The sequence below is a fragment of the Apteryx mantelli genome, chromosome 1 (assembly GCF_036417845.1).
Source record: "Apteryx mantelli isolate bAptMan1 chromosome 1, bAptMan1.hap1, whole genome shotgun sequence".
NCBI lineage: Eukaryota > Metazoa > Chordata > Aves > Apterygiformes > Apterygidae > Apteryx > Apteryx mantelli.
The window spans coordinates 140,639,792-140,654,123 of NC_089978.1; the positions used below are offsets into that span (position 1 = coordinate 140,639,792).

General features: G+C 35.8%; 1 protein-coding gene across 1 annotated transcript; it reads left to right on the forward strand.

The window, feature by feature from the left end:
* The first annotated feature begins 214 nt into the window (after positions 1-214).
* MANSC4 (MANSC domain containing 4) lies at positions 215-6,289 on the forward strand. The gene is made up of 3 exons (XM_013947383.2): positions 215-443; positions 5,182-5,316; positions 5,601-6,289. The coding sequence occupies exons 1-3, from the start codon at positions 215-217 to the stop codon at positions 6,287-6,289; spliced, it is 1,053 nt and encodes a 350-aa protein (XP_013802837.2).
* The last annotated feature ends 8,043 nt before the right edge of the window (positions 6,290-14,332 follow it).

The following is a 14,332-nucleotide window of genomic DNA, read 5'->3' on the forward strand; positions in this document are numbered from 1 at the left end:
TTATAATCATATGTAGCTCACATGCCTGCTTCCTTCCAGAACTGCCCAAACAGCATCATGGGAATAGTTTGGAGAAACCATCCCCTGGCTCATTTCCCTGGCAGAGTTGGCAGTATCCTCACCACTCAAGAGCTTGTCCATTAAAATGCTGGTCCAAACCTCAGTGTATCTGTGGAGGAGAAAGTGCAGTGACGAAGCCCGTTACATTGAAGAGATGGTTCTGCTGGTGGCACTAGCAGAAGTGCTGTCGGTTCTGGCTTTGGCCATGGAGTCAGACTCCCTCTGCTCACCCACCGCTTTTTACAAAAACTGCTGGATCCGACGCTTCCCAGGTCTTCTGATCGACCTGCAGCAATCACAGCAGAGGGGAGCCCAGGTGCTGAAGATTTATTCAGAAGTCTCATCCCAACAGTGCAGCAGAAACTGCTGCCTGCTGAAGAACGGTGAGTGTTTTGTTATGAAGATTGTGACAGACATTAAAATAGGTATTACCATATATGAGGAAAAACATTTTGGTCAATTTTTATGCAAATATTCCTTTATTTGAACAATAAATAGTGCAAAAAATGGTGCAGTACATATTTTTTGAGGCAAGAAAGCAGAGCAACATTGTAGCTGTTCTCCTGTCTTCCCTTCAGTCCCATAGAAAGGCATTTGATAATCTGATTTTTTTCTGAAAGACTACACTAGAAAGACATGAAAATCTTAAGGTCTGCCTTTGAAATTTTAAATCTCTATTATAAAATTTCTGGTCAATGCTAACATTAAAACAATAGCACTTCAATATCCATATCACCACCTACTCCTGTAGAGAAAAAATACATTCTGTTATCAGTGACACTTACTCCACTAGGACTCTTCTTCATGGAGTATGGTACTAGGTTAGAATATGGTGAGGGGGGAAAAAAGAGGGAATACAAAATTTGGCCTTCTCTGAGATACAAGAATACTCAGTTTCTTGGAGAAAGCACTCTTGTTGAATGTTTACACCACATTTCTGGTCCCACCCAGGTATGACATCAATATGAACAATAAAGCTGAGACATAGCAGTTATTTGGCTTGCGACCTCTTTTCTTCCTTTTCCTCAGTCTTACAAATTCAGTCTCAGAATAAAAATTCGAAAATTTCATTGCTTGTCTTAAGCCCTAAGACTATACTTTCTCTGTATCGCTGCATTTACTTTAGGAGTACATTGCAGGAGTGCACTTGAAGAGTGCTTCTGTGGTGCCTAAATTTGATTGCAAAGCTCAAAAGATTTGAAAGGTTTTTTAATATGGAGGATGAAAGCCACCTGCCAGTTACTAAAAATTGTCAATACACATTTTAAGGAAATTTTGAATTATGAGTAAAGATATGAGCTTGACCACCTAACACTGAGATAGCTAATATAACTGCCAGAGGCATTGCTGGGAGAAGTCAATTTCTGTCTTAATTATTGTGATGAAAGAGCTATTATATACATTTCAGTAATGTTTTTTTTTCCTATTTAGCCAATGAACTTTTTGTCATAAAACAAGGGACTGGGCATCTTATAGAGATAAGTAATGGCACCTGGAACCTTGTTTTTATAATCTTACATAGTCAAATATGATTTTGTTACAGTCTTAGCAAAAATACATAGACATTAGATGGCATTTCAAAGGTACACTTTAAATCAGCTGGTAATTCTGATATAGTCCCAAGGAGATGCATGTAGTCACTACCACAAATATTACTGCAAATAAATATCCTAATTAAGTTTTCAAGAAATAAAGATTTACAAGAAGTTTAATAAGAGAGTTTCCTTTACTGGATTATCAGTAAAAGCAAAGTTACTAAAAGCTCATCTTACAACTCAAAAATTTTTTGAAATAATTTAAAAGCAAACAATAAAATTTGTTGCTTATATCTCTTCAAAGTAATAAAAAATATTCTATAGCATGCTCTTAGTGTTTTTATCCTGACCAAAGAATTGTCCTTCCTTATCAAAGAAAGTTTGTGACTTTTTTTCTTACCCTATTTTATGCAATAAAATCCATCACACATCTGAAAGAGAATATATCCACACACAACCAAGTTCTTCAAATGAGAGACTTCCTTTTCTAATGTTTAATGGTATTTTCACAAAGGTTACAAAGTAATCATTGAAATTAAAAACATTTTTAGAATTATGTTGTGCTGAAAAGAAAAGGAGTTTCTAAAGGCCCTACAACTTTGCACAAATACGGAAAGTAGGAAAATTTTGGAAGATTTCACTCCTCCGTCCAAGCAAATATATTATTTTCAGATGTCTTATATGTTCTTAAATAAGATACCTGCACAGTGCTCATATATCATGCTAAAAACAAACATAAAATATGCTATTAGCACAGAACTTCCGTTCTTTAACAAGATCCAGAACCCTGTGTATCTGGGGCTGAAGACAAAGGTACATACTGCTACAATATGTGATGAAAATGAAGAATAGTTTTCTTTCCAAAGAAAAATCATCAATGTGAACAAAAATCTGAAAATTTTGATTTTCAAACAATGACTTCATAATATCACATTATTAGTGTTTGCCTTAATCTTTGAATAAGAGGTGTCACAGAAAATCAAATACTATATAGATATTTCATACAAATATTTGAAGGGCTTTGTCTTTTAAACTGTTAACTTATGCTAAAAATGATACAAAAAGGTTTGCGATGCCTAGAACTAATTTTGTATTCAGAAACTTATTCTTAAAAATAGTGACTGGATTTTAAATTGCCTTACCCATGGAAGTCAATGTACTTTGTATATCACCTGTAAAAATGTTCGCAGTCCTCAAGAAATAGATCAGAATATTTATGTAGTGACTAAAGATGCCCCCTTAACCCTGCAGAATATATGAAATCTTTTGAATAAAAATGTAGACTAATTGGCATATAATAGAGCCAGAGCTTTGTATAATCCCTGTAAAATTATCATTCTGTCTTCCACAAGACATCATCTTCTGATTTTTGTATAATCATAACCTTCCTTGTACAAATCTTAATTGCCTAAGAATATACTCTAAGCACAAGTTTCTATGACAAATAATTGATGAAACTTAAATAGAGTTAGATATAGGACATAAAAATGATATAAGTGAAGGAAAAATTGCTGGTTATCCTCTTTGTTTTAGAGTTGATGTCAAATCATTTCTCTACTTGCCTTTAATCAGAGTTTAAGATCCCAGTTTTATCTGTAGATATTACTGTTTTGTTTATTTAGGCAGACAACTTTGATCTTTATACCCAAAGTAGCTAACAACCACAAGAAAATATAAATTCTGTAATAGCACTTCTGCCATCATCCTTCATTTCCAGAAAGCTGCTGAATCTGTATTGTTCAGACAGACAGTGCATTTTCATTGCAAATACTTGAACTGCATGGCACACATTCTTTGAAAACAATACTTCTCTCCTATGGCAGATAAGTTCATTATAACTGAAAAACTTGTTTCTGAGCTGTATATGTTTACTGTACGATGCAGTATGCAGGCTAATAACTGAAGAATATATAAGTAATAGAGAAAAGACAGTAGGGCTGGATTTAGTGTATCTTCTTCCTTTTTTTTCATTTGTGGATAGTTAAGACTTTTCTTTTTAGGATCACATAAAATGGAAAGAGTTGCATGATTTTTCCATTATACACTGTGGAAGTATTACAAATTAGTTTAATTACTTACAGATATGATGATAATGGTTGGCATAAACACCTAAGTAAATGGAATACATTTATAAAGCTAGGTAGCTTCTGAATAATTTACGTAAAATAAAGCTTTTTGTTAATGGTGCTACATCAATATACTGTAACTAAAATGCTTCTTTTTCAGCATTAACAAAAATCACAGAATTATCTTAGGAAATGTTTGCCTGAAGCAACTTTTCAGCTGTAGTAATTCACATATTTTAATGAGAGTTACACTAAGAAATACGCATAAGCATCTTATCTTAAAAGCTCATTTCATAAATACATTGCCCAGCTTAGGAGGAATGCTAGAACTTTCTCAAGTGCAAAGCTTGAGACTCACAATCAGTATCAGAAAAGTTCTCTTTAGCATTTTTAGTAATCTACTGGCTTTTCTGCTATTTAATTTTTCCTCAGTCCTGGCAATACTTTTTTAATTGCAAGTAACTGTGTTAGTTCAGGTATGGAGGTTACATTCAAGGCAGGAAAGAGGAGATTAGGTAAATAAAAAAAGCAAAAAACCCCAAAAGATCTCTAATTAACCCCAAAACTAACTATTATCCTGCTCCAAGCAGACTGATATCATAAAAGAAAATTAACTTTTGACTAGATATTTACCTTTTGATGCATTGTAAGACTCTGAAAGAAGAATCTTGCATGGGTTTTGATATAGTGTGACATTAACCATAAATATTTTAGCATGGAGATAAACATAAAACTATCAAAAGCATCTAGTTAAATTGACTTCTAAGCCCTATTTTCAATCTAAATCTTAAATCATTGGAATTTAGGCACCTTTATACTTTTGAAAATTGTGTTTCAGTGACAAATTGTTGAGGCATTTTTTCGTTATTATTTTAGCCCTGATTTCTGATGTGGGAAGATAGAACTGAATTTCCAAACATAAATCAAGAATTGTCTAAACTAAGTCTATACACTTTGTTCACAGAAGCCCAATAGCACAAGGGCAAACAAGGAAAAGGATTGGGAACTGACAGTAGGGCAGGATGCTGATTACTTACTGCAGTTCAGTAGATGGTCATTTAATAGTCGGGGTGAAGTAAGTGGTTGCAGTCCAGTTTCAAGCAGACAGGTATCCATACCACAAGAGCAAACAGCTTAAAGCTGTCTTCCTTGATAGCTTTACTTTTAGAAATGATCCATTCCCTGCAGTTGAGGTGTGATGGAAGGGACTGTGTGAAGAAACTGGTAGCAGGACTACAAGCTACAGCTTATCAATTCTGTAAATTTATTTAATCAGAGACACATTTGGAATACAAGTGGCCATTCTACCCCTTTTCTCCAGATGTAAAATAATAGTCCTAAATAGTTCTACTTTTCTGACCATAGGTTTAATTAGTTTGTAAGATAATGAGAACCACAGACTTAAAGCACTATGCAGCTCCCCAGTATTATCACTCTTCTACTGTTAAATAATGTAGTAACATGCAAAATGCAAGGGTCATGAGGCTGACAAATTCAGCTTTATTCTTTTCTTGTTATAGTTTCCTGCAATCTAGCAGTGTTCTACCATGCAGCTCCTCATGAGAACATGAACTGCCTGCACATGTCTTGCCCAGCATTGGAAAGCTGCATCCTAAAGGCTAGAACCAACACCATTTTGTACAACATCACAACAGGTAATCAGATATTATGTGCATAAAGGCTGAAAACACAGCAACTGTAAGAAATGATAAAATTTTACTAGGTCAGTTGTTATGCTAAAAGATCTTCTTAAGTAATACACATAATGCTAAAAATGCATCAAAGTTTTTTTCCTATTTCATTAATGTACCTATCTCAGAGAATACTTCCCCCCTTTCTTCCATTCATCATTTGAGAAAGGACCTGGAAGATACACCCTGCTTTCATGATTCATGTTCTAAGATGAGTATCTAAAGAATATTTGTTTATGATTTACTAGGGATAGATCCAGATCTTCTTATTTTTGAGAAATTGACACCAAAAGAGCCAAATACTCACTCCTCACTGAACAAATACGAAAGGCAAAACAGCACAAAGATGACTAAGTCGGAAAGATGCCAGCAAAATAATGTCACATCAAGTTCTCTTCTACCCCAAGCTCCATCTTCTACCACTAGCCACGGCTTAATAGCGGACAGTTACACCTTCAGCACAAGCCTGATGGTCCAAAAAAGTGAAGTTACCACTTTGTCCAGGCCAGAAACTTTTCTACTGGATTATGTTTTTGCTAACAAGAGAAGCACGACTTCAGTAAGCACTGGGTCTCTCACCAGCTCAGACCAAAGGACTGTACATTCAACTTTGACATCTAAATCTCCCGAGGCATTATCCCACATGCCCACTCCTCCTCGTCTGAACAGCAGTAAGCAACACTTTAACGATACCAAAGGCTACAGCGGTAGGAACTATACTTCAGATAATGAGGCATCTGCTTGGGAGGCTGTAGCTTTGGGTGTCTGGTTGATTCCTGTTGTTCTTTGCTCTTCTCTCATCCTCCTTTGCTGTTGTACTGTTGCTCTTGCAGCAGGGTGTTGCAGAAAAAGGAGAGGTCAGTATAAGCCCATAAGGAGAGGAAGAACAGTGTCTAGACAGTTCAAAAAATATACTACTGTCAAAAGTAGTTTGTAAAATACTGTCACCATCCTTGTTTTGGAACAAACAGTTTTTTTAAAATGAATTGTATATACGAGCTTATTTCTCACGTTTCTTTACAAAAGAAAAGATAATTTTTACTGATAGTTTCAGCATCTTTTGATTGCAATTTCATTCTCATGAGATAAAACACAATTTCCCTGTCTCTTCAGGGGAGAGGTACACACTCCACAGCTCCCACTGCATGTTCGGAGGTGTTTGAGCACATTTGGGTTTATAATCTGACCCAGATTAATGCCTAACAAACAGTATATACTTACTATAACTTAAGAGAGTAGGTTCACTGCAGCTTTACATACCCTTCCCCTCACACTAACCTGAGAAAAGTAAATATAAATGCAATCAGCAAAACTGACTGAAGTTTCACAGTATCATAAAAGAGTCATTTAATTCTAATCATCCTTTAATTGCCTCAGATCTAGTTGTTTCTATAAAAACCCTGTTTATGTTCTCCAATTAAAATCAACAGACAGGGTGTTTTTCCCAAATTTATCCCCAATATTGAGACCAAACAATTCAGCCAGCACTTTTTACTTCTTTAAAAAGCAACAAAAAACCCTAAATCCTCAAAACCACTAAATCCTATTAACTCATACCCAAATATCTGATCATTCAAACTTTAAGGCTTGTTTTCACCCCACTTCTCACTTCACTCTTCTAATATCACTTCAGATGTTTCCTAAATCCTTCCAGAAACACCTTCAGACCTTCAGACCACTTGGTTATTGGCTAAGTAAGGGATAAATGTGGCTGACTAAGAGCTGTTCATATCTTGCTATTAGTGTCAACCTAGGTTGTTCACCTTGACTTGCTTTTTCTTGCCTACTTGTATTTGTTTACATCATTAGCTTTTTAAATTAGGGACATTTATTTTATTTAATATATGTTGCATAGCAATACAGCACAAAAGGCTTTGGAAGTTCTAGAAGGTAACATTACAATAAAACAACTTTTTTGTTTCCTAATCCTGTATACTGCATTCATAAAAATGCTCCTCCTAAATACAAATCAAGTGACTAGATCAACAGGGTAGTAAGCTATTTCCTTGCCTTACCATACTTAGGGAGTTTGTTTAGAACAGCAAACATTTTCACCGATAACCAGGATTGTTCTTCATCTTTTAAACTTGTTGCTGTTTCAGAGCTCCTTGTTTCTTCACTTACTGTAAGAAGTTTCTTTATTTTCCAGAGAAGTGTAAATGACACAAAAAGAAAGAAAAAAAAATGAAATCCATAGTCACATGTCTATGCATAAAATTGTTTTAAAACTAGTAAGATTCATGGAATGTTCAAAACTAGAGTGATGAGGTTATAAGGCCACATGAATACCTAATTAGAGTTGAGTAGGTCATTCTGAGAGAAAAAGACCTCCCTAAAATTATGTTTTAGTACACACTGATCAGCACTGTAGCTTAGGAAACTGAGGTTTAAAGAACTTGTTAACAGTCTTCAACTGAACTTCTATGCTAATTTATATGTAATAGACAAAAGATAGACACAGGGATAAAAAGAACATTTTAAACTTTTCTGAAGGAGTTTTTTTTTTAAATCATTTGAAATCACACAAAGCAGTTTCTTCCAATTTAGCTAAAAAAAAGTAAGAATTAAGTATGATTTGTTTTTAAGGGCAGTTCTATGCTTATATGTAAAATGATGAATCTCTAGAGATGTACACATGGCAAAATGTACCTCAGATTTGAGCAACCTGATCTTTATCATCAAATCACGCTTTTCTAATTCATCATGTGGCTGGATCTAGGACATAGTTTTTGTTAAATTATCACTAAAGATATTCACAATGAAAACTTCAGTTAAGAATGATGAGACCCCAATAGCTCTTCAGTGTTAGAGGAAGCTGACATACATTCTTTCCAGGAAGAGGAACTAGGTGAGAGGAAGCAAGGTACTCTATATTGTCTCAAAAGAGGAATATGGTCATACTGTAAATAAAGAACATATTTCTTATGTGTTTTTCATCTTAAGATAATCTTAATGGAACTGTCCCTGAAATGGAGAACTCTCAGATGTGATTCATTTCCTAAGGAAACAGGCACATGCACGTCAGAGGAGGAACTCTGTCCCTCAACCTGTAAAGTACTGTACTTTATATACTGTCACCACAACTTACACCACCAATGGTGATGCACACCAAGACCTTCAGTATGTTTTTTCTTCAACTAAGAGTTGCAGACCATTTAGTTCAGGACTTTCATCGCACAGTGCTCTACTGTCCATTCTCTGTCCAGTCGAATTCAGAAGGAAATGTTCATTGCTCAGTGAAGCATCTCTGTGTTAAAAACAGAGGTAGGCATAGCTCATTCCCATTTACAAAGTCTTAACCAGGTCAGCAAAGTTGATGTTCTGATCTTTATCACAGACAATGTCTAGATACTTCTCACAGCATGGCAACCTGATCAAATACATTAAATAAACAAACTGATTAATCACATGCTCCATGTCAAATTGTGGTACTCTCCACTCAATACTGATATAATAAGCACATTTTGTCATGGGATTCTCTCACAAAAGCCTTCAGCCAGCATTCTCATGTCAGTTTGTAATGAAGACTTTTAAAATTAGATTTTACTCCCTGTTATTTTTAAAATCATTTAATGAAGGAAGACACATTTTAAAACCAACCTGAATCTCAAATGTAAAGATATATGAAAAGCAGGTCTAAAATTCAGCTAGTTACTTTTCTGTTTGTTTATTTGCTACCACGCCAATAAACATTCAAGATAATGTAGTAATAAAGAAATGTTTCATCAAGTTGTCTCTTTAATATGGTCAAGATAAATCACAACGGCAAAGTTCATGTTTTGCTGCCAAAGGATGGCTCAGCAAAAACCTCACTTTGAAGAACATTGTATTTTTACAGGATTAACAATCAAGAAGCCTAAGCCTAAACCCAGATACTCTGTAAGAGAACCAGATCTGCACTTTGGGATGTCTTTTTCAGACTGAATGGAGCCATTCTCTTCTAAAGTTCTGCTTGTGTTCACATCATAGCTCCCAGCCAAAGAAAAGGCATGTTACTTGAGAAATTAAGACATCTCAAACTACGCAAACTTTATTTTCAGGAACTTGCAGCCCAGAACTCCAAATATAATTTATCTTAAAACTCAGGGAATATGATAAAATGTTTATTGCTCAGTGCTCTTGCCTGGGGATGAAAATTACTGTGCTGCAGGATGATCAGGCTACATAATTCCACGTTATTTTTAGGATACAGAATTCACATGCAGTCAGCTGAGTCAAATTCAGATCATGAAAATCGCTGTTTATCTAAAAATTCCCCCCCAGTTTTAACAGGATAACCTGTGTTTCATTTTTCTTAGCCTAGAGTTTTGCCAAGCATTGCTGAACACTAGTTACCTTCAATTACACAGGCATACATATTTTGTATTATAATTTGTTGTTTCATACTTCAGGAATTTTTTTATACAAATATCAATTTTTGTTTCCTCTTCCAGGTTTTAAAGAAAAGGGACTGAACATCAACTCTTTCTACCTGCCCCACATAAGAAATTAGTAAGAAGATTTGCAGAACTGTGTAACAGTGTGAGGTGACAGTACTGTAACACAGTACCCTTTATACATTAATTTATTGTACTGAAAAGAATATATTTCTGATTCATCTGGTTATTTAATCATATGTATAAAATAGGGGAAGTCTCTTAAATTCATAACATAGTATTGCTCAACTGGAATCAAATGAGCAAGATCTTTCCATGTCAAGGCAACATAGCTAATGCACTATCAATACTGGATGCGTAGCACTCAAAAGACAGGAAACATCAGAAGTGAACTTGAACATGGGACAACACCTCTCTTTTCGTCCTGTACTATTAAGAAATTAGAGTTCTCAATGAGAGCTCTCAGATAAATATCACACAGTTGGAAAACTGAGACACGTTCTAACATCTTGCAATACCTTCATTATAAGAAACTAGCAGCAACTTCATTGACCCCAAATCCTTAATATATTTTCTTCCTATTCAGGCTGAATGCCTCATGAAACATTGGCTGGCAATATGCATTGCTGGAAAGTCAAGAGTAGTAGGCTTCTTCAAGCCTAACTCTTCTTTTGCTATAAATGACCCTCCATAGCAGCTTGAATGAATTAAAAAGAAGAAAATCTAGTCATAACAGATGGATATAACTCGTGAAATAGATTTAAAAAAAAAAGGTGGGGGGAAATCGACTACTTAAAAAGTAAGAACTTGCTGTTCTTACATCAGGGATGGTTGTATACTTAAGACTACCCAAAGACTACCCAAAATAGAAATCTTTTCACTAGACACGATACACCTCAAGATGTCAGAAATGAAAATCTTTGCAAGGAGGCATTAATCTTAATGGAAATAAATCATAGGCAATGTACCCTTTATCTTAAAACAGGTGTTTTTTCACCTCTTTCCCCTCTCAAAAGAGTAACGTGTATCTGATCACTGATCAGCTGTGTGATCTGAGGCAATTCACAATCACCTTTGGGGTCCATGGTTTCTTTATCTCCAGGTTAGCGAGTGCACCCCTTGGTAGCAACTTCATGTTCCTTTGCTACTCACTCATCTTCAAAACTCTGTTCTGTGAATTCATATCAGTGAATTAGGATACCAATATTAACCAGAAAAAGCAGATGAGAGAGAAGTGAAGATTTGTATTTATTCCATGCACAATACTGTGGGGCAGGATGAAATGATTAGAATACTTGGCATCATGTTCCGGAGAATTATTCTGATTTGTTGGTATATACAGAAAAAAAATTAGGCAGAAAGGGTTATATAAAGCACAGTAGCAGGACTGCTTTATTACAATCTAGGATAGTCATAAGAAAGTGAATACATATGTTATGAGGGAAAACTGCAAATTTTCTAGGTGGAAAGATGTCTTGTCCAAACAGCACATCCCTCTTCAGACGACTGTCCATTTATCCCTTAGGTGTGCTTGTATCAATGCAATACATCAAAACGGGCAAAAGTGTAATCAGGAGTATAAATTACCTCTCTGAAGGCAATCATGAGATTACCTGCAGGTGTTTACCACCTCTTCACACATAGCTAGTCACATGCAGGTCTTGGTGCTTGGAGAAGTAATTGTAACATCTGCCCTCCTTGCCTAAGATTGAATTGTGTCTCTGTATAGGCCTTCTTGTCTAATCAGAGCAAGAGATTGTGCTTAGTGACCTACAGCCCTGTTTTACAGGGCAAAAGTGTGATAGAGCATAGACAAACAACCTCAGGAAACTATACAGTGAAACTATGAACACTTTTACTCCACAGTTCCTCATACAGTGTTTACTAAAGGCATCTTATGCCAGTGATTACAGTAGTTTATAGATACAAGAAATTAGCCAGAATACTGACAAAGCAAGTTCTTTTCCAGTTTGACCAAGTGCAAGATCTCAACCTCTTTTGGAATGTTTATATGGGAGATAAAAGAAAGGTTAGTCTCTTCAACAGCACCAGCAAAATTATGCATCAGGACTGTTCCAGATGGCCAAGAACTTACTTTGTGTAAGTTTTTTCCATTGGAGACAGCTTATTTTTTCTTTGCTGTAAGAAACTTACTTTTCCAGTTTGCGGGGGCAAGTGTTTGGATTTGAAACGAGACATCTGCTACTTGGAGTTTAGAACAATGACCTCAAAGAAGTACATATAGTAGCCTTCCTGCTCAGGTTTCAATCTACGATGGACAGAGCTGCCTGAGGTTAAGGCTGTCATGAGCTAGCTCCATGTTCCTCTTGGTCAGTAAATACCAGTACAAGAATTGTCTATAGAGACAGCCAATGCCTCTAGATATTACATGTGTTTTTTGTTCCCCCTTTCTTCCCAATTTATGCACCAAGGGCCTAGCCTGCTTCTTGATTTAAATGCTAGCTATCTACATTTCTACCTAAAAGTAACATGAGACCTGAGCATTTCCCTGTAACAGAAGAATGTACAGACATACAAGTATACATAGAGGGATGCACACTTCAGAGTTGTGCATTTATATTATGACACATTAATGACTGATCATTGATAAGGATGTACTTATTATTGTGCAGTAGAGTGGCTTAACTTGTAAATCTATTATGCTTTAACTCTACAGTTTTTAAACTGCAGTGCAGGTTTCCAAGGAGATGGTCTGCAAGAATAATATACAGGAATGTATATAAAGATGTATAGTTTATATTCATTAAAACATATGCTGTATTACACATCATCAAGGACTGCAGGACTCCTACTGAAGTTAAGATCCCAGTGTCCTAGGTATTCTAAAAACAAACAAACAAACAAACAAAAAACCCCCACCACATCACAGAGAAATACTGGCACCCTCAAACATTTACATAGTTTGGAGGGAGAAAGAAAAAAAGAAGCAGAAAAAAAGAGAGAAATATCCAAGATGACAGAGAGCTAAAAATGCAATCCAGGCCACCTGTGACCCAGTCCAGTGACTTACACAAGTTCTGTACCACAACATATAAATCACTAGTTAAAATTTTATATATATATATATATGCAACTCTGAATTTGGTATTGCCTTTGGTTCTAGCAGCTTGATTGGCCACTTACAGAATTGGGAACATTTTTAATTTTGCTTGAATGCTTCTCAGAAAGGAGAGGAAGGGAATAAAACAAAAAAAAGCAAGACTGAAGGTCAATTTGGTAGATTTCTAAGGCCAGCTGGCCAAATGCTCTATACACATCGGGTCATTAAGCCATATACTATTGGAAAACTGATACCTTTGACAGTGATTCAATTTCTGATGATCAGTGCTGGATGTGGTTAGGGACCATAATGAATTAGTCCCAACATTGTTCTTGGCCAGTAAATACTTACAATGAGAAAAAAATCCATTGTTGTTAGAGACACTCGGGTGTCCTGGCACTCGAAAGACCACCACGATTTATCCCATCTGTATTTCTTGAAACATTTGTAGAACATAGATAAGCTGGGCTTGAGCAGTACACTGAGAACTCCAGAAGCCTGTGGATTTTAGGTTTTTCATGAATTAGCTCTGAAGCTAATGAAATGCTGATATAATCAAATGAAAAATCACTTACCTTTGCTGTGCTGTCCTTCTTGCCAGCCATTATTATAATTATTAAAAGGCAAATTCTTATTCAACTACAACTTTCATACAGAACCTTGCTCAAGTCCATTTAAAGTCTACGAAGAACAGAGGAGAAAGTGAATTGCCCTCTGTTGCAAACAGGATTTTTTTTTTCTTCTAAATCAGCTGCCCATAGGTCCCGAGTACCTATGGACAATTTTATAGAGAAAAGCAAGCTTATCGTGTCTTAGGTTTCTTAAGCATGTAAGGGCATTACTCTGGAGCATTTAGTACAAGACATGCCATTGCAAAATGGAAGTTAGCTATATAAGCTTGCCAGCAAACCAGTTCTTATGCAAGCAATGACAAAGCTAATTAAACAAACATATTTTATGTACATACTACAATCAATCTCTCCTCTGGAATGAAGTCAGACACTCCTCCACCATTCATAGCATTCTCTGAGTCAAACTGCAGTTACTTCCTCAAAGATTTTGGTTTCATGGCTGTTCAAAAAAAGATTAGGAATTACACAGATGTACTTTTCCAAATGAGAATTTTAGACATTATTCCCTTTCTCCGTGAATTAAGGAACAACCTGATAACAGCCAAAATTTTCTCCCCTTTTAGCTTTTGATAAAACTCACATTAATACAAATTTAAAAGGACAGGCCATTAGGTACCAAGTAAGTGAACGCAAAATTACGAATGTGATACGGGACACGAGCAAATTCAATCTTAGCTACAGCTCTAGCAAATTTTCATTTGTACAGAGAAAAAAAACCCAAACAACACACCCTGCATTAAATTCAGTCTCTTGCCATATGAAAAGGGTCTCTACCTAAAATGAACCCTTCAAAAAACTGCACATTTTTGGAAGTACGAATACATACATTCTTTGGCTGTATGTAAACATTACACAAGTTGCAGCACTGAGAGCCCCTAATAGTGAAGGAATCAAGCCATACAAGATGACTT

Excerpts from the sequence above, each read along its gene's own strand:
- MANSC4 (XM_013947383.2), top strand. The coding sequence starts at position 215 with ATGGTTCTGCTGGTGGCACTAGCAGAAGTGCTGTCGGTTCTGGCTTTG. Across the intron at positions 444-5,181 it reads CTGCTGCCTGCTGAAGAACG|TTTCCTGCAATCTAGCAGTG; the intron begins GTGAGTGTTTTG and ends TTCTTGTTATAG. Across the intron at positions 5,317-5,600 it reads TTTGTACAACATCACAACAG|GGATAGATCCAGATCTTCTT; the intron begins GTAATCAGATAT and ends ATGATTTACTAG.